Source organism: Chionomys nivalis, chromosome 9, assembly GCF_950005125.1.
Source record: "Chionomys nivalis chromosome 9, mChiNiv1.1, whole genome shotgun sequence".
Lineage (NCBI taxonomy): Eukaryota > Metazoa > Chordata > Mammalia > Rodentia > Cricetidae > Chionomys > Chionomys nivalis.
The window spans coordinates 72,002,449-72,027,519 of record NC_080094.1 but is presented as its reverse complement, the minus strand read 5'-3'; the positions used below and the strand labels follow the sequence as shown (position 1 = coordinate 72,027,519).

Here is a 25,071-nt window from a genome sequence, read left to right as displayed (position 1 = left end):
GTCTACAGAGAGGTAGTTCAAGGATACTCAGAGCTACACAAAGAAACCCTGTCTCAAAATCAAATCAAATCAAATCATGAAGCAAGGATTTTGACACGGGTCATTGAATGCTGAGTTCTCCCAGACTCTTCACTGCTCTTACCCACTTCCATGCATGGATGGAGAGCCTGCTCTTCTCACTAGCTCTGGGTGATCACCATATCTCCCTGAGTGGAGAAAGTGAGCCCTGTGGCATGGCTCTTGTCTTTCCAAACTGTCCCGATTTCTGATGTTCATCATCCCTTAAGTTGTCTCTGTCATATTTTCCCTTCCAGTTCTATGGTTTGCTCCTTGTTTCAGGCCCTCATGAGTAGTCCAGCATGATTGTCTTCTTTGCTTTGTGACCAGTACTAAATCATCAAGGCCCCAACAACCGGAGGATAAAATTTAGACACCTTGCCGCCCTCACACTTTGTTCTTGCTCATTGCCATACCAAACCCCACACTTATCCTCCGTCAGTGGGCTTCTTATTTAACCTCCCTCTCTCTATATATATCTACCATCTGTCCGTCAATTATCTATCATCGTTCTATTTATGTATGCATCTATCTATCTATCTATCTATCTATCTATCTATCTATCATTTATCTACCTGCTTACTATGTATCTATCATCTGTCACTTATCTGCCAGTCTCTACCTATTTATCCATCCATCCATCCATCCATCCACATCCATCCATCACATCCATCCCTTTATCATCTATCTAAGCCATTTAAAGTGCATTTTATTGGTTAACTTTGCTATAGATACTTTGGAGGAAATGAATGTCTTTGTTAGGGTTTCTATTGCTGTGAAGAGACACTATGACCATGGCAACTCTTATGAATAAAAGCATTTAACTGGGGCTGGCACATAGTTCATAGGTTTAGACCATATTATCATGTCAGGAAGCATGGTGGCACATAGGCAGACATGGAGAAGGAGCCAAAGGTTCTACATCCAGACTGGCAGACAGCAGGAAGAGAGCGAGAGACAGACAGACAGACAGACAGACAGAGACACTTGGCCTGGCTTGAGCATCTGAGATCTCAAAATCCACTCTCAGTGATACATTTACACCGACAAAGGCATGTCTACTTCAACAAGGCCACACCTCCTAATAGAGACACTCACTATGGGCCTATGGGAGCCACTTTCATTCAACCCACTACAGTAGATATATGCATGTTTTGAGATTAACTTTTTTCTCATTTATTTTATTTTTTAAAATTGTTTTTATTGACCTATATATTTTTCTCCTCTCTCCTTCCTTCTTCCCCCCTCACCTTCTACCCTCTCCCATGATCCCCACACTCCCAATTTACTCAGGAGATCTTGTCTTTTTTTTTTTTACTTCCTACGTGTGTCTCTCTTAGAGTCCTCTTTGCTGTCAAGGTTTGAGATCAACTTATAAACACACATTGTTCCCAACGGCACTGACCAGGTTTAGCTTTCCTTCTAGAAAATTCTCACTGCCCTCTTCCATGGATGGAGATCTCACTTTTCCCACTAGTTCTGGCATGGAAGAATCACCCATTTCTCTTAACTTTTTGTTTTAGTCACAATATTGGCATAGCCCAGAGCTCCCACTCAACACAAACTTGAGTATATATCATAGTCCAGTGATCTTATGCAAGTCGTTCAAAATCTGAATCTATCTCTTTCCAGAATCTTTAGAAAATGTTACTGATTGTATGTCTTGACTATAATGGTTAAACTTGCTCTTATGTGAGTTTTACCTTTGAAGCTACATAGCATAGCATGTCAGAGCTACAGCCTGTAGGTCTGAGAGCCACAGGCTCAAACCCCAGCTTGTGCCCCTTACTCCTGTGACCTTAGATAAGTTAATTTCAAGGGCTCATTTCCCTGTTTGTGGGAAAGTGGCACCAAGGTCCTTCCTGTATGCACTGGGAAGTGCTTTGCGCTGGTGAACGCACTGGGGGGGGGGGGGTTGTGGGAAGATCGGTATTTCCCCAGTACTCTGCGTAATAAGCAAAGGGCCTGGTTTCTAAACTGCAATTACACGGAGCAGAAAAAGGGGAAGAGAGCTTGGAGGTAGAATTGGAGTGTTGAGGGGGGAGTACAGGAGCTTTCCTACATCTGCCCATCACCTATTGGAGTCGGAGAGAGGCTCTCCTTCCGCGGCTTGATTAAATTCAGGTCCCAGCACTTGAACAGTAAACAGTTCTTCCATCTCGCTGGCCCCCAGGCTACTCTTCTAATCTGACCCCCTGCCTGACCGCTACAGGGAAAATACAACCAACACCTGTCCCAGCCTCCCATTCCAGCCTTCTGAACCCTCTTTCTCAGTCTCTTCCATCAGCCTTCCATCCTGTCCTCTCAGCCTCCCATCCCAGCCCCATCCTAACCTCCTATCCCAGCTCCATCCCAGCCTCCGATTCTAGGCTTCAATCCTAGTTTCTCAATTTAGCTTTCTAGCTCAGATTATGCGGTGGTGTGGGATGTTTGAGCGAGCGTCGTTCTAACCTCATAAAACAGAGAGGTGCCAGAACCATTCCTAACTTCTGTTTCCAGCCAGGTGCTGCCCGCCGCACACCTCTACTCTCATCCTCACCAGAGGTTGACCACGGAAGTCCTACGGGACCGAGCTGGCCCTGGTGTCCCGCAACTTCCCCGTGGGTCGCGGTGTACCAGCCTCTAGGCGCGGCCACGTTTCCCCGAGCTTGTCAAGGGTTAAGAGGAGAGCTTTGGGCTGACGTCGCTCTGGTTGAAGGTGGTTCCCCTCTCGCGGAGGGTGGGAGAGCCCTGCGGGCTGAAACCCGAGCTCCAGCTCAGCTGGGACTTGGGGAGGTCCCGGCAAGAGCTGAGCCTGCTGCCCTGCTCTCGCCCAAGCGTCACTCCAGTTACTCAGGCACCACCGGCGCAGCAGCAGGAGTGATGGAGCTGGACCGCTGGGCGCAGTTGGGGCTCGCTTTCTTTCAGCTCCTTCTCATCTCATCCTTGCCAAGAGGTACTGTTAGGGACTGGGAGCCCTCCTGGGGGCTCATGGGGAGCCTTACCAGTCTGGGAGTTGTTGCAGTGATAATTTGGGGTGTTCTCTGGTGGCTCTGATGCCCCTGCTGTCCTCCCTAAGAAATGGCTAATGTTTTATCCCTAATTGAGGAACTGTCCGGAAAGGAGAGAGCTCCTATGAAATCTATCTGTTTGTCTGTCTTTCTGCCTGCCTATTTCCTTAAAGTACCACATTACCCCGGGACGTCCATTATTTGTGAGTTTGTGGTTCTGATCTGCAAAATCAAGGTTTCCTGGGAGAGCAGGGATTAGGTGGGTATATCGTTAACGAACCTTGCTTGGTAAAGTCTCAAGGTGGGAACTCTACTTAGCAGATGCCCAGTATAGGAGCTGTGCTCACTCGGAAAACACCCTACATCTTGGGAAGTATGAAGTAGAAGCTTGGAGAAAATGGGCAAGCTGTTTCTTGGAGTGCAGCGCTTGATTTGAAAGAGTTCTGGCTTGTTATTCATATGTCTTATTTGTTGCCATAGTTCCCAGGAGATGGCTCCTAGGGGCATAAGGGGCTGGGACACGACAGGGTTTATGGCAGCACCTTGACAGATCATGGAATAGAAGTCAGAGAATGGCAGGTCTCAGAAGAGGGAAGCAGGGACTCTGTCTGCTTCTGTCTTGGGAGGGTGCAAAGCTGAGGTGTGAAGAGGTGAGGTTAGAAGGGTGGAGGAAGCCTGAAGGCTGAGGTGTGAGGACAGCTGAGATGCGAGACAGAAAGGTAGAGGTGCAAGGAAGTGAGTCTAGAGGGTTGCTTGGAGGGATGAAGTGTGGAGCTGGAGAAGTGAGGGGTCAGGAGAGACAGTAAGAGCCCACCAGATGAGCACAGCTGGGATTTGCCTAGGAGGGGAAACTTTGCTGGGGGAGGGGGTGAGAGCACCTGTGAGCCCTTCTGGTAGTCTTTGTGTGTTGGCTGGCTCTACCCTGCGCTCCCCACAAAGGGACGGTGCTCTGCTCCAGGAGGTGACCGGTCGCGAGAGAGACACAGAAGTGGATGGTGCTGAATGCAGTGGCTTGCTGCAGAGAAAGAGAACACAGCCTTCAGAAGCTTCCCTTAGTGTCAACACAGAGCCCAGAAACACGAGACTTCCCTTGCCATGTTTGGTTAATAACTTCCATGTACAGGAGCCTGCCTGTGTTCAGCCAAATCTTCCTTAATGATTTATTGCCCAAGTGGTGGAAGCTGTTTGTCTGGGTATGTATCTCAGCGACATGGAGCTCACCTGAAGGTAGCTTGCTTGTCTCATTCAGACTTCACCTCACTGACATCTCGTGCAGCCAAGATACAGTTCTGAAGGAAGGAAGGAGCCCTGTGAGGAGGGCTCATAAAGCAAATGCCTGAACACTTAGGATGGCTTGAGGATGCAGAATTAAGAGTCTTCCCCACTTCATTGCTGCCTTTCGATACAAATCTCTAGGGTGTGCTGGGTGACCCAGACCTACTCCAGGGGGTCCTGCTTCCTCTAAGTTCCAGAGCCCAGTGCCCCAGACTCCCATGGTGCCACCAACATTCCTCTGCTTAGCTTCTGTGCTGTGGCAAGTGAGACAGCACCACCCTTTACAATTTAGGAACCACAGCTCAACTTGCCCAGGGGCTGCAAAACTCATTTATTGTTGACCTAAGACTCTCTCCTACCTTTTGCTATGGAAAAGTTCCGAGGAGGGTGTGAGGTGCGCTGTCAGCCAAGCCACTGGCTGAAGCAAACAGCGACTTTGTCTGTTTAGCAGGATTACCAGTGGTCCCGCTCAAGGCAGAAAACAGTGGGGAAGGAAAGCACTTCTTCCTGCAGGGAAGGCGTCTACTCCCTGGGCCCGTCAAGGGAAGCTTGGAAGGACATTTCCTTTAATTGCTTTTCTAAAAAGAGTATCTGGTATGTAAACAACCCGTGGGTTGGTCCGGGAAGTTGTTGTTCACGGACATGTGATTCACGTTGGAGGAGGAGAATCTAAACACGGGGCCAAGTGATAAACCTAATATAAACAGCGTGTGAGGGGAAACCTAACTCCGCTGACTCCACCAGACAGCAGCAGCAGGGGCGCTGCCAGCGGGACTCTGCCTAAGAGGAAAACCTCATTGAAAATATGGGGCTCTTGGGAAATGGAATCTTAATACGGATCACTTCACAACTGTCGCTTCCAACAGACATTAGCTTGTAGGGAGTGGACACAAATGCGAGTGGGGAAGATAATTGGAAGCACAGATATTCAGTGAGCAGGAGCAGCCAGCTGAGAAAGGGAATGTTGAGAGTAAGCAAGGGAGGAGCCGTCAGAAAAAAATTTAGAGGTTCCTTACAGCGGATACGTTAGCACATTCCAAGGAGAACTATGGAAATCGGCCTCCTTAGCAGGGGTGGAGTTGTGTGGAGGCAGCATGAAGAGGGTGTTCCCCTAACATCTACTCTGAGAATGCCTGGCATCCCAACAGGGCAATAATTTCATGGGAGATGTACTTCTGCCACAGGCCCCTGAGGCCCCTGAGCTGAATCTGACCCGAAAGCTTCCTCCCTGAGGGCTAGCTCTCATGGTACCATAAGGCACCATGCAAACTTCCAACGGAAGGAAACAACCTGTAGTCCCACCCAGCTGTGATGCCTGTGAGTCACAACAACCAGAGTGGTGCAATAATCCTAAAGGTGCTGTAGTGGCACAGATACCTCGGTGGTAACCAACAGCTCTCTAACTATACTTAAGACCTGTTCAAAAAGAGGGAAAACATTGTGTGATTGCATTTGAATGTCATAGTTACTTTTCTATTGCTGTGATAAAGTACCATGAGCCAGGCAACTAGTAGGAGAAACAATTTAATTGGACTTATAGTTCCAGAGGGTTAGCATTCATGATAGCAGAGGAAGAGCATCAAACAGTTAGCTGGAGCAGCAACTGAGCACTCACATCACGGACCACAAGCAGCAGGCAGAGAGGAAAGAATGGGAATGGTGCTAGTCTTTTGTAACCTCAAAGCCCTCTCCCAGTGACATACTTCCTCCAACAATACTTCTACCAACTGGAGACCAAGTATTCAAACGTATGAGCCTCAGGGAGCCATTGTTGTTCAAACCACCACAATGAGGCACAGTGAAAGTCATTAAGATGAAAGTTAAGAGGTCAATTGCCAGGGCCTGCAGGAAGTAATTGGAAATTAGTGTTTAATGAATACTGAGCTGTGTCTTGATATGATGAAAAGGTTTGGCAATAAATGTTGGTCACTGTATGACATCAACAAAGTGGTTATTGATGCCAATGAACTACTGTGTGTGTGTGTGTGTGTGTGTGTGTAGGTGCAATCAGTGCATTATAAAGATGATATATATATATATATATATATATATATATATATATATATATTTCCTACAATAAAAATCACATTCAGGACAAAGCAAGTGGTCCATGCCTATATAATCCTAGAACTTGGCAGGAGAACTATAAGTTTGAGGCTAGCCTAGGCTACATCATGAGACTCCCCTTCTCATAAATAAATAAATAGATAAAAAATATCTGAAGGCACAAATGGGTGGAGCCTTAGGTAAACTTTGGCCGCATAATTTTCAAAATCACATTACCTTGTAACCTTTTATCTAGCCCATCTAATCTTGGTAAAGCTTAAGGTACACAAGACAGAGGAGGGGGCCCTTGCCATCCTTGTTTGCAGGGCACTAGCTCTCTGCCTTGGGTAGCTGGGGTGCTGAGAGAGGCCACAGAGTAAAGGACTCCACACTGACCACCCAGGGGCCACATGCCCTGAAATATCTAGTGGGACACAAGGGTTAGAAACATTTGAACCTGACTGTGTTGAGGGAGGCTGGCTCCTCTCCGCAGCTGGTACATCCCATCTTCTCATATTTGATACTGGCTACCAGCACTTGAGTTTCTGAGAAAGATGCAGAACGCTGGACAAGTGTGTAAAACTGCTATGGTCTGAAGATTGCCTAACAGAATTTTTTTTTTTTTTTGAGACAGGGTTTCTCTGTGTATCTCTGACTGTCCTGGAACTCACTTTCAGGCTGGCCTCGAACTCACGGAGATCTTCCTGCCTCAGCCTCCCTGAGTGCTGGGATTAAAGGCGTGCACCAACCACCACCCGGCTGACTAACAGGACTTTTACAAGTTCCTGTTCTATATCTGTATAACCCTTACCTATGTTCTAACCCACAAGTCTTATAGGGCCTGGTCTCACTTCTCTCTGTTATCTCCTTACCCCTTGGCACAGTATTAGCTCCCAGGAAAACCCTTAAGTGAGAGCTTTTGGTGGAAACCAAGGGTGAGGCTGGGTCTATGCCTGGTCATAAACTATGGGTGAAATACTTTGGAACTAGAATCTCAGAAGCGGAAGTCACAGAGCATGCAAGGCCCTTGCGAACACTCAGAGCCTTTAAATGTCACTGGCATAGAATGTAAGTTTGATTCAATCTTGCCTGTATCTGGGTTACAACGGAGAGACAGGACTGGCACAGCCATGGTGTCTGAGGGACCTATGACTAGCCTCAAGTTAGAAAATTATTTCCATCTGCCCAGTTAGGGACCAGGAAGTCCTGATGTAAAAGAAAACTTCTCCATTGGCCTCCCCCAAGGTCAGCCCTAGACACTGCAACTTAGGTGAACTGTGTGCTTGTTGGAGAAGGTGCCCTTTCCGTGATAAATGAGGAAGGGCGTGATCTTGTCCTCCGTGTGAGGAAGGAACTGGCAGCCACACTCCATGGCTATTTTAGAGTTACAAGGGCTCGGCTTCCTCTCCTCTTCTTACCATTACAATGGAAGCGAAATGTGTGTTTCAGTCCCCAAATTCCGGAATAAAGCCCTCAGAGGCGAGCCAGAGCACCCAAAGCTTCCAGATCAGCAGAGGAAGTCCACCAGATTCTAAGCTGATTCCCGCTGAAATTGGACAGTCTTTGTAAGATCCTAGCAAAGCTATGGGTTTATAACAGAGAAGAAGTATTTTTTTTTAAGTACGACAAGCTAAGTCTCATTATGTATAAACAGCAGCCTTCAAGGAAGGTAGAAAATTAAAGCAGGCTCTGAAACATTTACCATCTCTGTTTACCACACTCCTGCCATTTTTCTGGGTTGCAATGACCTGTGAGTAGACTCAGCTCTTATAGGTTGAGAATTGAGTAAAAAGGGTTCTGCATCAAATTCTTTACTGTTGATGAACTATCAAAGATGGAGGCAACTTGGAAGAGGTTTCTATCATATTATACCTTACCTGAGAGATTTAATTCCAAGTTTGGTTACCTAAACAACTGACTGTTTCTGATGAAGACAAGGATATATATTTAATCCTTGCAATAAACATAGGAAAAAGGATTGTGAGCCTCAGTTCACATGTGGAAGAACTCAGACAACGTTTCCACCAGGGTTGAAGGTTGGGCGCCTGTCCTGAGTGCAGACAGTCTGTCTACATGAAGTAGGAACTGTATCGTTGCAAACAGTACTGCAGTGAGCTCTAGGTCCAACAGGACTGAATGTCTGACTATCCTGCGACTGTTGCAAGTGCTCAGCCTGACCCAAATGAGGGCAGGTGCTCACCTCTGTGGAGGCGGGGATGGAAAACAGCAGAAAAATCAGCTTCAACGGAACCATATGGATTCTGAGAGGAGCCATTCCACGGAGAAAACAGCTGCTAAGCAGACTCAAAACCCAACCATGTTTAGGGATGGCGTTCACAGTGTCGTGCATCCCACTCTGATTAGACATGGGAAGCGGGCGTGGGAATTGTCCCGTGGTCAGTTTTTGTAATCTGAATCACGTCTATGTTTGCAGGATGGGGCCTGAACATGAGACGAATTTCAAGTTTGTCCCTGACTCTATGACTTCCTGTTTTCTTATGGATTTGTTCTGTCAGGTTCATCAGTTGAATGCTTGTAAGCCATGCGATAGGAGGAGCTGGCCTGTAAGCTTCTTTTCCTTTCTCTTTTGGCATAACATAGTTGATGGATATTGCAGAAGATGGAGACTTGGTCCTTCACTATAAATAGTAGGATGCCTTTTAACCAAGTCATTTCAGTCTGGAGAATGCATGCCTGACAGACACCATTACCCTGGGGTTTGTGCCACAGAGAGCAAAGACCCCTATTTCTGTCACCCCGCAGCCTCCACAGTTGGATAAACACTTTCTTCCTTCAGGCTTGGCGTCTTCATCGTGGTCTGGCAGCGTGTCTACATAAGTAGATGTCTGGTCAGTTGGTTTTGTGATTGGAAAACCATGGCTACCGTTGTTGCCAAAATGGAGCAATGAACATATTTAGCCATCTGTAGCTTACAGGGAAATTCAATGATTTTCTTCATACCTTAATTTAGTTTAAAAAAAAATACCAGCCTTTTTAATAAAAAACCCTTGAGTGGAGGTGAGATCTCAGTCCAATCTATTTCAATTGACTAAATTGTTTGAGACTATGAGGAATAAATAGTAGTATTTCCAAAGCCACTTTCCCTTCCCATTACTTCAGAAGATTTCACTAAAGACAACCAGTGAACTCCCTTGATCATATGATCCCTCTTCCAGAGTTACCAATAAAGATGGGAATGTCTTATGTGTCCTAAGATATGGCACCTGAGTTGAATTGTGGCTAGGAAATTCTCTCATATTTCCAACATACCTCTGTCTTGTCTGAATTTAAGCACGAGAAAAGATAGGCTTGGGAGCAGAGTATCTTTTGTCTAGGACGCTTTGACCTGTCTTTCTGCCTCTAGGGGGTGTAGTGCTCTTCCAAATGGTGCCCAGCATCTCCTCTGGGTAAGCTTGGCTTCCTCGGCTCATGCGTCAACAGAAGAGTAAGTGTCTGAAGCCGTATAGAGATGTGACACAAGCATTAATAGACAGAAATGCCCAGCTCGAGGGATATGATGGATCTCCAGACGCCACAATAAAGATGGAAGTATCGGAGCTGGAGAAGAGTCTAGCATTTGTCTCTGTCACAAATAGCCTTCACTTCAGAGATTACGCCTGCCTCTTTTGTCCAAAGTCATGTATCTATTCAGCAATGTTTAACGAGCACCTATCAGGTACCAAGAATTTTTCTAGGTGCTGGGATATCATGATAAATAAGACAAAGTCCTTTTCTTAACAACATTTGCAGCCTGCTGAGGGAATTTGGGTTCATCTTTGCAATTCCCTCCCAATGTGAATTTCCCAAATTGCAAGTCCAGGTTGATGTTTAATAACAAAAGAGAGAATCCAGGAGGCTACGATAATATAAGCCTGGGGATTGATAATATACAAAGTCCATTATAGATCTGAAGGGTCCCACAGCAAGGAAAGCTGTCACTGGTACATCACAAAGTTGTTTGGCCCTGGAGCCTTTCTTGGCACGCATCTTATACTGCTCGGTAGAACTAGTGCCTCATGGGGTACAGTTGTACAATCTAGTCTCTCACTCACAATAAGTAAATCATTGAAGAATAATTTTACCACTACAGAGGAAAGGATTAAAAAAAGGGGGGCGGGCTTTTAAAGTCCAAAATAAGTATGGGTTTCTCTTTTTCAGACTTTTTTTTGTTAAGTTGTGAACAGAATCCAATGTTGTTGCTACTAGTACTTGCCCAGATACTGAAAAGATCCTACAGAGGGTGATGCATCCACGGTACTGGAAGAAAATTCTGGCTAGCGTTCAGCTGCGTGACTCACTGAGAAAATTCATTTCCTGCAGTCAGGTTGCAGTGTGATTGGCTTGGGATCATTGGGCATTCTGGGCTGTGAATCTGATTAATGAGCCACTCACAGTGATGTGATGGTTCTGAGGAGTGAGAGGACTTGTGACTTGACTTCCCGACTAGATGCATCTCTTCTTCAAGAGCAGCAGGGATAATTGAGCATCCTTTGAATTCATAGGAGCACTGGTTCCAAGGCCTATATCTACCCTCCCCCCCGACAAGATCCACTCATATCCTCCTTGTCCCCAGTCTAGTCTCATGTTATTTCCCCATTATTTCTGGAATAGTTCACACACAATACCGGATTTGTACAGCTCGGAAGTAATGCGGCTGTTTGCAGTTGGGACTTATTCCGTGGAGACAGCACATGCATTTCGGTTGTTCATTGAGCCTTGGTTTGCTATTTCTTTACAAAATATTGTTCTTGTTGTCATGCAACGTGTTTTCTGTGTTGGCCCTCATACTGCCTGCCTCCTCTCTGCCCAAACTTGTTTCAGATGCAATAACAGTGGCCGTGGGTGAGGAACAAAAACAGCTGTTCCTATAAAAGGCATCTTGTCTAAGTGGACTTGGAAACACGAGGTCTCAGAAATTCAACTCCCACTCACTGTGTATATGAGGCTCATCTTTGACGTGAAATGTCTTGGTATGAGTATATTCACATTTATTTGTGCATGTACACAGAAGAATAAAAGCCTAGATCTGAATGCTTATATATTCATGTATAGATGTGATAATAATGTATATTTGGGATCTAGTGTGTTCCCAAGCTGGGATCAAATCTCAGATACATCATTTACCCCTATATTCCTCTTTACTTACTTCATCTCTCTTGGCATCTTCCAACCTATAGACCAAGGATGATGATGGCTACTGTTCAGGTTTATTGAAAGTTTTAAATGGAACAATTTAATGTAGTTAACACATTGCCTGGAAGACAGGGAATATTCAGGAGATTAAAGCCTTCTACCCAGTCCTTTCTTTTAGAAATATTCACATCTGCCAAGCATACTACCCTCCTCCCTGACACCTCATCCACCTCCCCACAGATCTTCCCCTCATGCTCATGTCGATTCATTTTGTTTTATGATCCATTAATGTTAGCCAAAGCCACCTGTGTGGCTTTGAACGATCCATCGGAGCCTGCTTGATTCAGCAGAGGGTACACAAAAGACAGTGATTTTCCCTCTCCTGATTCTTCTAACAACCAATAGTCCTGGGAGCCCTCCCCTTCCTTAATAGGTTGTTGGCTGAACTGGTTTCCTGGGGGCCCAGTATCAGTAATGACAGTTGTGTGAGTTAATGACAGCAACGACTGTGCTGAGCCTACAGAATGGAGTCTCATGGCCCTTCAATCTGTCCTCTCTTGTCTCCATGTCAGAAATGTCACAATGGAGAATGGAGAAGCAGCAATAGTGGGCTTCTTCATCTATAGTAGAAAGGGACTTGCATGGTCTTCTTGAGGCTTGCTTTATCCATGATTAGTCCCATTCTGTTCGCCTGTGCTCCTGTCAGAAAAGAAAATCCCCAAACACTCAACATGTATTTGTCTTAGGAAACATACTCTCTTCCTTTGCTTTCGCTATCAATGCTTTCTCCAGCCTTAGGGGACATGCTTTCATATTCTGTGCCTTAAAGTCTGTTTATTTGAAAAGGGGCCCATGGCAAGGATTTACAGGGACTTAGGAGACAGTGTTTAATAGAAGCAGTCATTCTGGCATAGTTATGTTGTAGCACAAACACTGAGGTTCCCTTAATAGTATGAAGATGAGATGTTGCCAGTGGCTATCCACTGTGGCCTAGCCAGACATCTCAGTGAGAAGTTCCCTTCATCTTGTTCTAGCTTACAGAGCTGGAGGAGGTTACTCTAGCAAGGGCTAGACTACCTGAGTTGCCATGAACATCAGAGGTCAACCTGATGGGACTCAGCATTACAATTGTAAACTATCTGCTCTTAATATCTATTATTAGTCAGCTGTCTTTATAGAAGAAGAAGCTGGCTTGCATTGGCGTTGGTGAACATAATTATGAAAACAGTAACACTAACTTTATGAGTGCTTGGCAATGATGCAGTGGGTCTAGGCATGTCCAACCATTTGACATTGAAATACAGAACTCACCTAAGAATGACTCTATTGAGTCACTAAAAAATAGGCAAACATAATGTTTTAAGTACTCTTGTGGTTTTGTGTTGGATTGCCTTCATAGCTCTCTTTGTGTAGACAGTGGATTGGACATACCTGATTATAGTCTGTGGAAGACCAAGGTATCCATGGTAACCCTGCATCCTCATTCAGAGACTTTGAAGTGTATAATTAGGAACAGGGAAGTGGTTTGTAGAATGTCTGGGTCTAGGGAACTGGGTGGACCGATAAGTTTCAAAGACTGAGAGCCAGCCCCAATGTGTGGTGGGATGTAAATGGGGACTGAGCAGCCTCGGGGAGCCACGTGCTAATAAAGTGAAGAGGAAGAGCAAGTGATGACTTTAATTCTCACTCTCCTTCCTTCCCAAACATACAGGAATTCAAATATCAGATTGCTAAAGAATTCATTCAACACCATGACTTACAAAGTGTGATAATAAAGGACTTGACTTTGTAGTTGTCATTATCTTACTAACCAAAGGGGGACCCAGAGAAAGAAAGCCTGAATCACTGAATTTGAGAAGCTAGGACCTCTGTTGTAACAAATGATGTGGTTGTTCAATAGTTCAATAGGATATGAAATAGATAGATTCCTGTTTCCGTAGAGAGTCCCCAGTCTTCAGATCAACCCTAGGGGCCATCATGCCCACGTATATCTTTAATAATGGTGAAAACTTTGCACCTTAACGTTCTTTTAAGAGAAAAGGATTCCTCTCTCCCTCTGCCTCCATAAGTGCGCACTGCTGAAGGAAATGTTTCTCTAGTTCATCGGCAGTAGAAGGAGACCAGGGTCAGATAACCCTAAAGCAAACTGCCAGCACATTCCAGGACAGTGAAAGTGAGTGCAAAATAATGGTGGTGACAAAGATGACAGCAGCCAGCTGTCTTTCTTGTCTTACTTATTTTTTTCGCCAAATGCATGGCAGCTGTGCTGATTGAGCGGCCGTGTGTAGATTGCCTTGGTATTCTCTCTGTTAGGCAGAACCAAGACGTTAGAAACTCCTGATGTTGGTTAACCCTGTTTTATTATTATTTTTTAAATAAAGGAGGCATAGAGAAGCCTTTACACATATAGAATAATTAGTTATGCAGCAATTTCAAATAACCATTGAGATTTTCATGTCAAAAGAAAACGTTCAGGGTAGAAGTAAAAAAGAAACTCTCTGAATTAAAGTATGCCTTCAATTTCGAGAGATCAGAATACTGTACGGTTACACGAACATGTGGGTATTTATGTGGACTAAGAAAGATAGCCACCAAAATGTTGAGGCTATTTCTGAATATTTATTATATTTTATTGATGATTTTCTTAACTTCTCAAGCTTTCACAAGGCTAGCCCCCTCTTTATTTTATACCGAAACATGTATTATTTTGTGGGTGAATGAGGAAGAGATGTACGTAACAAGAAGTGAACTGGATATTAAAAATGAGCTGGATGATAATTAGTGGATTATAACAAATTATCACTCTGGAGAAGGATGCTGTCAGTGGGAGACACCATGCAGGCATGGATGGCCAATCTTTATAACTACCCCCTGAATCTTATTATGAACCGAAAATGGCATCTAAAAAAGGAATTTGGAATGAAAAATTATTTTATCCAAAGAAAAAGCAAGTAATGAATGTACATACAGAAAGCCCAGGAGCTGGGGAGATGATTCACTGTGGAATACTTGCTTGGCGAGTGTGAGGACCTGAATCCTCGGCACACATGTGAAAGTCAGGCAAGGCTATGCATGTCTGTAACCCCAACACTGAGGAGGGCAGAGAGAAGGGTCCCCTCCAGAGTTGCCTGGCCAGTTAGCCCATACAAAACGCTGAACTTCTGGTTTCCTGGCAGCCCCTTTCTCAAGGCAATACGGTAGTCAGAGACAGATCAAGATACTTGTCTTTTTCCTCCGACTTCCCTAGGAGGGGCCATGGATCGTCAGACCCACACAGTTATGTGTAGGCACCACACATGCTTACCTTTCTCCTACATAAATACACCTGAGAAGATTAGTTTTAGCCATGAAACACAGAGAAAGTAAAGTTGGTCCCACCCTAGGAGTTTATTTCTCCTAAGTAGCAAACTTGTTCATCTTCTTCCAACCCTGGAATTTCCTTTCTTTTTAAAATTAATTTCTTAGAAAAGATGCTGGGGTGTGTCTTAGTTAGGGTTTCTATTGCTGTGAAAACACACCATGATCATGGCAATGCTCTCTCTCTCTCTCTCCCTCTCTCTCTCTGCAACTCTTATAAATGAAAACATTTAGTTGGGATTGGATTACAATTTCAAAAGTTTAGTCGGTTATCATCATGGCCAGAGTGTGGTGTGTGCAGTCAGACATGGTGCTGGAGAAGAAGCTGAGAATTCTACATCTTGATCCGCAGACAACATGAAGAGACAGACAAGCCTGGCTTAAGCTTCCGAGACCTCAAAGCGAGCCCTCTAGTGACAAACTTTTTCCAAAAAGGCCACTCTTACTCCAACAACGCCACACTTCCTAATAGTGCCACTTTCTATGGGGGCCTTTTTTATTCAAACCATCACATCCTGTTCCCTGGGCCCCATAGGCTTATAGCCATATCATAATGCAAACTGCATTTGGTTCAGTTTCAAAAGTCCCATAGTCTATAACAGTTTCAGACTTGTTTAAAAATCCAGAGTCTCTTCTGAGAGTCATGGCCATCTCTTAACTGCAGTCCCTGTAAAGTCAAAATGAAAAAGCAGATAACACCTTTTCAACATAATGGCACAGGATATACATTACTGTTCCGAAAGAGAGGCAAGGGAACATAATGAGGAACTGGGCAAAACAAGACCAAAGCCAGCTTGGCAAACTCCAGACTCTGCATCTCCGTATCTGGTATCAAAATGCTCCTCCCTTCTCCAACTCGTTTCAGCGTTGTTCACTGCAGTGCACTTCTTTGTTTTGGTCTGGTTCCATTCCCTATCCGTAGCTTTCCTCGGCAGGTATCCCACGACTCTGGCATTTCCAGCATCTTGGGGTTTCCAACCCAATCCAGGCTTCACCTTCACAGCTTCACTCAATGACCCCTATAGGCCTCTACACAGGAACATCCCTGACATATACCTGGTCTCTGTGACTTCTCTTAACTGCAGAGGGAGAATACATAACCCCTTTCTTCTGTCCTTGACGCTAAAGATAGGATCATATGGCCAAAGCTGCCGAGTCTGATTCTTCTGGAGACTGGAACATGACCCCCTCATTCAAATACATTTTCACCAGCTTTCTCTTTTTCATGATTTCCTCCACTGTCTTGACTGTCCCGAAACTTGCTCTGTAAACCAGGCTGGCCTTGAACTCGCAAATCTGACCACCTCTACCATCTGAGTGCTGGGATTAAAGGCATGCATGTACCACTACACCTGGCCCTAAGCTTTACTTTAATTTCTTTCTTTCTTTTTTTTTTTTTTGAGACAGAGTTTCTCTGTAGCTTTTTTTGGTGCCTGTCCTGGAACTAGCTCTTGTAGACCAGGCTGGCCTTGAACTCCCAGAGATCCGCCTGCCTCTGCCTCCCGAGTGCTGGGATTGAAGGCATGTGCCACCACCGCCCGGCTTTAATTTCTTTTTTTAAAAGTTGCAAGTTTAGTTGCATGAGCTTTTGACTTGAGGTCACCAATGCCTTTATTCCATTTAACAGCATGCTTTTTAAAAATCTGTTATCTCTTTGAACACAGGACTTAGCTCAGTTCCACTTCCTGGTAGACCCTGTCTCTTCAAGTTGCGTAGTTTTCCTTGTTCAGTTTGCTCCTTTTCATTATATATCTTCATAAAAGTGAACAGTAATAACCACATGACAGAGTCATTATTACGTTGTTTTGAGATTTTCTCTGCCAAAGCAATTAATCCCAAACTGTTCAATTTAGCCTCAGACAGACACTTCAGACAAGGGCAAAAAATAACTACATTCTTTGCCAAAATATCACAAGAATTATCTCTATACCACATATTAATATTCTTCTCCTCTGAGATCACTTGAGCCAGTCTCCCACGATTCAAGTCATCCTCAGTACCACTGTCTTCCATGTTCCTACTAGTATGGCCCATTAAACATCACTTAAAGTGTCCAAAAGTCCAGGCAAAGACATGGCCTATTACAGTTCCCCAGTCCCTGGGACCAATTTCTTCTAGTTAGGGTTTCTATTGCTGCAAAGAAACACCATGACCAAAAAGCAAGTTGGGGAGGAAAAGGTTTATTCAACTTACACTTCCACATGGTTATTCATTATCAAAGGAAGTCAAGACAGGAACTCAAGCAGGACAGGAACTTGGAAGCAGGAGCTGATACAGAGGACATGGAGGGCTGCTGCCTACTTATTCAAACCACAACATGTTTCTCTGTGCTTCCATTAATAAGGTAACTAGGGTTCCCCCCCCTCTCCCGCCCATAACCTTTTCTCCCTGTTAAAATGAAGGTTAGAGCAAATGATTCTGACTTAAAAGAAAGTACATTATGAACCTCCCTGGCTCACTTTGAAGAAGACTGCATAAAGAATACAGAAGTGCCTTTAAAGCGAGGGAAATGCTAATGTGCCTCAGTGTGGTAGTTTGAATGTAATCTATCCCCCTAAGCCCATAGAGAGTGGCACTACTGGGAGGTGTGGCCTTGTTGGAGGAAGTGTGTCACTATGGGGGTGGGGTTTGAGGTTTCTTAGGTTTCAGGAAACTGCCCAGTGTCTCAGTTCGACTCCCTGATGCCTGCAAGATGTGGGACTCTCAGCTACTTCTCCAGCACCGTGTCTGCCAGCACACTGCCATGCTCCCTGCCTCAATGAAAATAAGTGAATCTCTGAAACTGTAATCGAGCCATCCCAATTAAATGCTTTATTTATAAGAGTTGCCTTGGTCATAGTGTCTCTTCACAGGAATGGGAACCCTAAGACACTCAGCATACACAGAGGAAACAGACGAAATGCCTACTGCTGCTGTTGTTTCTGTCAGTCTTAGGTCCTGAAACTGGACCTCAGTTCCATCCTGAAATGCCTTGATTTTTTATAGCTGAAGTCAAGTCCTCAGTGTGCTCTTCCCACAAACGTAATTCTAATAAATGGAGAAGACTTCTAAGGCACTGCTCTTGACTGCTTATTATATACACCTCAAGTCTCCTTAGCAGGTTAGCTCAAGCTATCCTGGGATATTTCAGGTGTCTATTTTTAAAATGTATTTTGTTTTCAAGTATGAATGTGTGCATCTGCATGGGGACATGTGCACATGTGTAGAAGGTGGGAGAAGTATTGCATCTTCTGAAGCTAGAGTTACAGGAAATTGTGAGTCCCTCATTGTTGGTGATGGGAATTTAGTTCATGTTCTATGCAAGAACAGCAGGTGATCATAACTGATGGACTACATCTCCAGTATCTATCTGGAGCAGGACAATGGTCAATATTCTGTCAATTATGTTTTAAATAAATGCTGATTGGCCAGTAGCCAGGTAGGGAGTATAGGCAGGACAACCAGACAGGAAGGAAGTAGAGGCAGGTCAAGAAGGACAGGAGAATTCTGGGAAGAGGAAGCTCTCTCTGCAGTCCTGTCCAGACACGGAAGAAGGAAGATGAGACCTGCCCTGTCGAAAAAAGTACTGAGCCATGTGGCTAACATATACTAGAATAATGGGCTATTATAAGTTGTAAGAGTTAATAAGAAGCCTGAGCTAATGGGCCAATCAGTTTATAACTTATGTAGATCTCTGTGTGATTTTCTTTGGGGCTAAACAGCTGTGGGACCTGGTGGGAGAACAGAAACCAGGCAGGACAGGAAACCCCATCAACACCTATCTGCTTACTTACTACAAGTCCATTTCAGAGGCCACATTGCTGAATCTTTCAAGCTGACAGAGTAAGAAGGACCATGGACTTAGACCGTGAGAAAAAGAGTTTTGTATGACCCTTTGAAACAATGACCTTTATCTGTCATGTCCTATCTTCCTGGAAAAGGTCTCATCTTTACAATAGCTCAGTTTCTTTCTATGACTTAATTTAAATGACCCCAGTCCATTTTATTTAAAGATCCTTTCATGATTACTTACTTTCATAAGTTTCTCCTATCTCAGTTTATGATCCCATGAGGTCATCTGACCCTCTATCCCTCTACCAAACTGTGATTTCCTTGAGGTCAGAAATGTTTGCTCTCTGTTTATTCAGTAGTCAGTAGTCAGTCTCCTTCCTAAGACATACCTGATACTTAATAATTTCTTGTGGAATGAGAGAGTTAATTCATCAGTTCATCCATGGTCTTGGTGCTCAGCCTAGTAGGGAAATGAGGCATAGAGTGACCATGTGACTTGCTGTGCCTTAGCCTGTCTGAGTGGACCCAGTGTGTTAATCCCCTATTGATTTTCCAGTCTATAACTACAGACTTAATGACTTTGAATAGCCCACATTGATCACCTTCTACTTTGGAAGTCAGCTAAATCTGAAATGAATCTTCCAGGCAAAACCGGGCTGTTCAAACCTTTGCTCCCTCCTTTCTTGTTTCCAGAACTCCTTCTTCTCACTCCCGACCTGACCCCCCTCCTCTGTTGTCAAAGTCCCTTGCTCCTCCAAACTCTACTCGTATGTGCCCGCCTTCTTTTCTGACTCTCACCCTCCTACTTCTTTCTTACACCCTCCTGTAGTTTCCCTGGTCACATCTGGACTATCCTGTACCCTTCTCTCATCCCAGTATACCTTAATAAGTTGCATCTGCCAAATCCTTTCCACCAGGTTGCCCTGAGGTCAATATCTGGGGCTGTAACGGCTCTATTAATAGAACAGGCTAGCAGGGCAGAGCTGGGCTTGCTCACTGAAGTAGAGACATGCTAGTGAAATTACTTCAGGGAATTAATTCTTGGATAAAATGGAGGCACCCAGGCTGGAAGTGAACCAATCTGCTGCTTGGCGAACAGGATGTGGCCAAGTAGAACAAACCTCATTTGGCCTTCCATGTCAGAATATGACGTCTTAGAGATAATTCCTAAAATTTGCAAATGAGTTTCAACTGTGCCATGAGCTGCCTCAAGAAGTTACCAGGATCTAGGAATTTTAGGTAACCCGGGAGGGGATGATGCTCCAGGCTGGAGGGATGGAGAGTTGTTAAGACATGAGCCCACACCTTGCTATTTGCTGTTCAGAAAGGGCAGAAAAGATGTGGGCAGGGACTGGATTGGAGGAAGACAGACCCATAGTGGAGGAAACCTGGGCCAGCTGTTCTAGACACTCCCTCCAGGGGAAGAACAAGTCCCAGCTTTGATATCATCCAACGGGCAAAGCTGACTTCTGGCTCAGAGGTCCAAGATGGATCCTACGTATTTAACTGGAAAGGGGGAGCTAGCTCTAGAGTTTGATGAGCTCTGATCAATGCTTGCTTTCTCTGCACTTTCTGGCACAGCCTTTCCTGGCAGCTGTGACTGAGTTAGCTGCATTTGGGTCATGCAAAGGGGACAGGAGATAAGCAAGGACAGTCACCCCACAATGGTATTCAAGGAGGTTGGTTCCAACTCCCCTGTGGTTATGCAAAGTCCATGTATGCTCAAGTATCTCAGGTAATACCTGGCAAATTCTCCTGTATGCTTAGAAGCATTCCTAGCTTATCAGACTTACAGAGTACCACGCTAGAAATAGCTGATATATTCTTTTTTTTTTTTGGTTTTTCGAGACAGGGTTTCTCTGTGGTTTTGGAGCCTGTCCTGGAACTAGCTCTTGTAGACCAGGCTGGTCTCGAACTCACAGAGATCCGCCTGCCTCTGCCTCCCGAGTGCTGGGATTAAAGGCGTGCGCCACCACCGCCCGACAGCTGATATATTCTTTAATAATGATTTTATTCTTTGTATGATATTTCCCCCTTTGTTTTTAATAGGAAAATCACTTGAAACGACAAAAGACTAACCCTGCCAGGCAGCCTGTCTGCTGCTGGCTGCATCAAACCCTAACATTCCAGATCTGAGTTACAGAGTTCAAGTTCATTTATCAAAAAGAAATTTTAAAAAAGTTAAAATGGCACTGGCAATGAAACACAACAAAACTTATTTTCAAAAAGTCTCTATACATGTTTAATATAGGGAAATTTGTTTGAATCTGGGGGTGCCAAACCCATAGGTGAGGAGGGCTGGCTGCGGAGGTGCCGTGCCCACAGATGAAGAGGGCTGACTGTGGGGGTGCCATGCCCATAGGTGAGGAGGGCTGGCTGTGGGGTGCCATGCCCACAGATGAAGAGGGCTGGCTGTGGGGGTGCCATGCCCACAGGTGAGGAGGGCTGGCTGTGGGGGTGCCGTGCCCATAGGTGAGGAGGGCTGGCTGTGGGGGTGCCGTGCCCATAGGTGAGGAGGGCTGGCTGTGGGGGTGCCGTGCCCATAGGTGAGGAGGGCTGGCTGTGGGGGTGCCGTGCCCATAGGTGAGGAGGGCTGGCTGTGGGGGTGCCGTGCCCATAGGTGAGGAGGGCTGGCTGTGGGGGTGCCGTGCCCATAGGTGAGGAGGGCTGGCTGTGGGGGTGCCGTGCCCATAGGTGAGGAGGGCTGGCTGTGGGGGTGCCGTGCCCATAGGTGAGGAGGGCTGGCTGTGGGGGTGCCGTGCCCATAGGTGAGGAGGGCTAGCTGTAATAGAAACAGAAAGAATAAAAGCAGCGCTGTGGGCTGCAAGATAACCAATGGGATGCAGTGTGTGGTGGAGACACCTTCGTGGGATGTGTTTCTGAGGAGAAGGCCAGAGAGGCCCTCCCTGACAGGGGTGATGCAGAGCTGGGACAGAGGCCATAGGAAAAGCACAGAGGAAGGTCCTGTGGCAGGCAAGAGCTTGGGGAGGAGCGTTCAGAGCAACCGAGAAAAGATGAGAAACAGTGGTCTTAGACAGACATCAGGGTAAGGCGGGGGACAGGCGAGGAACCGGGCTCTTCACAGCTCTGTGGGCACAGCAGAGCTTTCTGTGTTGCCTTCTTGACCATTATTTGTGTTTCCTGTTTCTTTTCCTTTCTTTCTCTCTTTCTTTTTTCCTTCCTTCCTTCCTTCCTTCCTTCCTTCCTTCCTTCCTTCCTTCCTTCCTTCCTTCCTTCCTTCCTTCCTTCCTTCCTTTCTTCTCTTTTTTTAACCATACGATTGAAATAGATTATTTTTTCATACAATATATCCTGCCTACAGTTTCCCCTCCCTCTACCCCTTCCAGTTCCTCTCACTTTCCCTCCCTTCTAGATCCACTCCCTTTCTGTTTCCCATTTAAAAAGAATAGGCCCAAGAGATAATAACCAGACGGGATAAAATAAAAGGTAATAAGATAAAACAAAGCCATCATATTAAAGCTGGAAAAGGTGACCCAACAGGAGGAAAAGAATCCCAAGAGCAGGTGAAAGAGTCAGAGACCCACCTGTTCTCACACTCAGAAGTCCCATAAAGATACCAGGCTGAGAGCTGCTATATATATGCAGAGGACCTGGTGCAGACCCATGTGGGCCCTGTGCTTGCTGCGTCAGTCTCTGTGAGTTCATAGGAGCCTCTCATAGTTAATACAGAGGCCTTGTTCTCCTGGCATCCTCCATCCCCTCTAGCTCTTGCACTCTTTCTGCCTCCTCGGGTTCCCTGAGCGCTAAGGAGAGTGATCTGATGGAGATACCCTATTTAGAGCTGTGTGTCTCAAGGACTCACTCTCTCTGTGGGTCTCTGCATCTGTTCCCATCTGCTGTAGGAGGAAGCCACTCTGAGGATGACTGGGTAGGGCTCTGATCTATGAGTACAGCAGACTATCATTAGGAGTCAATTTATTAATTTTTCTTAAAGATTAGTAGTATTTGACTTTACATTAGGTCTCTGGGCTATCTCGTCTCCGGTTCTTGGTCACCCAAGCAGTGTTAGGTGTAGTTTCAATCTTGTGGAGGGGCCTTGAGTCTAATCAGATACTGATTGGACTACTCTACAGGTTCTGTGCCACCATTGTCCTAGCCTATTTTGTAGGCAAAATAGATTGTAGGCCAAAGGTTTCGTGGCTGGATCGGTGTTTCTGTTTCTCTCTTGGTAGCCTGCAGAGCACCTTTCTGAACCAAAGACATTAGAATGTAGGGGTGAAGGCTCCATGCAGGCTCCAGTTCTACTTCTCCATGTTCAATGAAGTGTGTTTGTCCTCAGAAATGGGGCCCTGCTGTCAGTTTTTGAAGTATAAACCATTGTTTGAGCAACAGCCTCAAATATTTGGGGATTTCCATAGGATCCCCTTGGCTGACAGCTCAACTAACTGCAACCCAGTCATGATGCTAGAAGCCACATTTGGCAACAAGAGATGGCCAGCTGGGACTCCATAGCCCCCATTATTAGAAGACCTCATTAGGATCGCCTTCAGATATATTAGGCAGTTTCCACTGCCCTAGGTTTCTGTATCATCCCTCAAATGTCTCTCCCTGAATTCCTTCCCTCAATCCTAACTCCCCTCCGCATCCTCACCTTATCTTCCTGTTCTCATCCCCACCTTTCCCCACTTCACCCTCAATATCTTGTTTATTTCACTCTTCAAAGGAGATCCAAGTGCCCTCTCCCCTGTCCCTTCTTCTATACCTAATGTCTCTGGGTCTATGGTCTGTGTAGGTTGGCTTTTATTTATTTAATGGTTAATGTCCACATACAAGTGAATAATACGATATTTCTGGGCCTGGGTTACCTCTCTCAGGATTGTTTTTTTTCCCCTAGTTCTATCCATTTGCCTGAAAATTTCACGATGTCATTTTCTAAACATCTGAGTGATACTGCATTTTGTAAATATACCTTTCTTCATCCATTCTTTTGTTGAGGAACATTTAGTTTGTTTCTGCTATTGTGAATACAGCAGCAAGGAAGAGCAATGATTGAACAAGTTTCCTGGTGGTAGGATGAAACGTCCTTTGGGTATGTGCCCAAGAGTGTTACAGCTAGGTCTTGGGGTAGATCAATTTCCAACTTTCTGAGAAACTGTCATATTGATTTCCATAGTGGTTGTACAAGTTTGCACTCCCACTGGCTATAGATGAGTTATTTATCTTATTCCACATCCTTGCCAGCATGGGCTATCACTTGTGTTACTGATCTTTGCCATTCTAACAGGTGTAAGATAAAATTTCAAAGTAGTTTTAATTTGAATTTTCCCAATGGTTAAGAATGTTGAACATTTCTTTAAGTATTTCTCAGGTATTTGAGATTCCTCTATTGAAAATTCACTGTTTAGATCTGTATCCCATTTTTAATTGGATTATTTGATTTTTTTAATATCTAGTTTTTTGAGTTCCTTATATATTTTGGATTGTAGTCCTCTATTGGATTTGGAGTTGGTAAAAAAATCTCTTCCCACTTTGTAGGCTATTGCTTTGTCTGAATGATGGTGTCCTTTGCTGTACAGAAACTCTTCAGTTTCATGAGGTCCCATTTATTAGTTGTTGATCTCAGTGCCTGTGCTATCAGTGTTCTGCTCAGGAAGCTGTCTCTTATGCCAGTGAATTCAAAGATATTCCCTACTTTATTGTTTATTAAACTCGGTGTATCTGGTTTTATTTTGAGGTCTTTGGTCCACTTGGACTTGAGTTTTGTGCAAGGTGATAAATATGAATCTATTTGCATTCTTTGGCATACAGATATCCAGTTTGACCAGGATCATTTGTTGAAGATGTTGTCTGTTTTTCAGGGTGTATTTCTCACTTCTTTATCAAAAAACATGTGTCCATATGTGTTTAGATTAATGTCTGTGTCTTCAGTTTGATTTTGCTGTTCAATATGTCTGTTTTTATGCTTGTACCATGTGGTTTTTATTATCATAGCTCTACAGTACAACCTGAAATCAGGGATGCTGATGCCTCCAACAGTTCTTTTATTGTTCAGGAATGTTTTAGCTATCCCGGATTTTTGTTTTTCCATATGAAATTGAAAATTGTCTTTCTAAGGTTTGTATTTAAGAACAGTGTTTGAATTTTGGTGGGGATTGCATTGAATCTGTAGATTGCTTTTGGTAGGATGGCCATTTTTTTTTTTTTACTACATTAATTTTACTGATCCATGAGCATGGGCAATCTCTCCATTTTCTGGCATCTTCTTCAATTTCTTTCTTCAAAGACTTGAAGTTTTTATCATTTAAATCTTTCACTTGGTTAAAGTTACCCCAAGATATTTTATAGTATTTGTGGCTATTAGGAAAGATGTTGTTTCCCTGATTTCTTTCTCAGTCCATTTGTCAGTTATATTTATTTAGGTTTAGGAGGGCTACTGATTTTTTAAGTCAATCTTATATCCAGCCATTTTGTTGAAAGAGTT

At 44.6% G+C, this 25,071-nt stretch overlaps 1 protein-coding gene across 1 annotated transcript in view; it reads left to right on the top strand.

The window, feature by feature from the left end:
- The first annotated feature begins 2,802 nt into the window (after positions 1 to 2,802).
- Positions 2,803 to 25,071, top strand: part of Pamr1 (peptidase domain containing associated with muscle regeneration 1) — an 88,592-nt gene continuing 66,323 nt past the window's right edge. Inside the window, exon 1 of the mRNA XM_057780977.1 lies at positions 2,803 to 2,992. Within this exon, the coding sequence (XP_057636960.1) occupies positions 2,920 to 2,992 (73 nt within the window). The 5' untranslated portion in view covers positions 2,803 to 2,919. The remainder of the gene's footprint in view (positions 2,993 to 25,071) is intronic.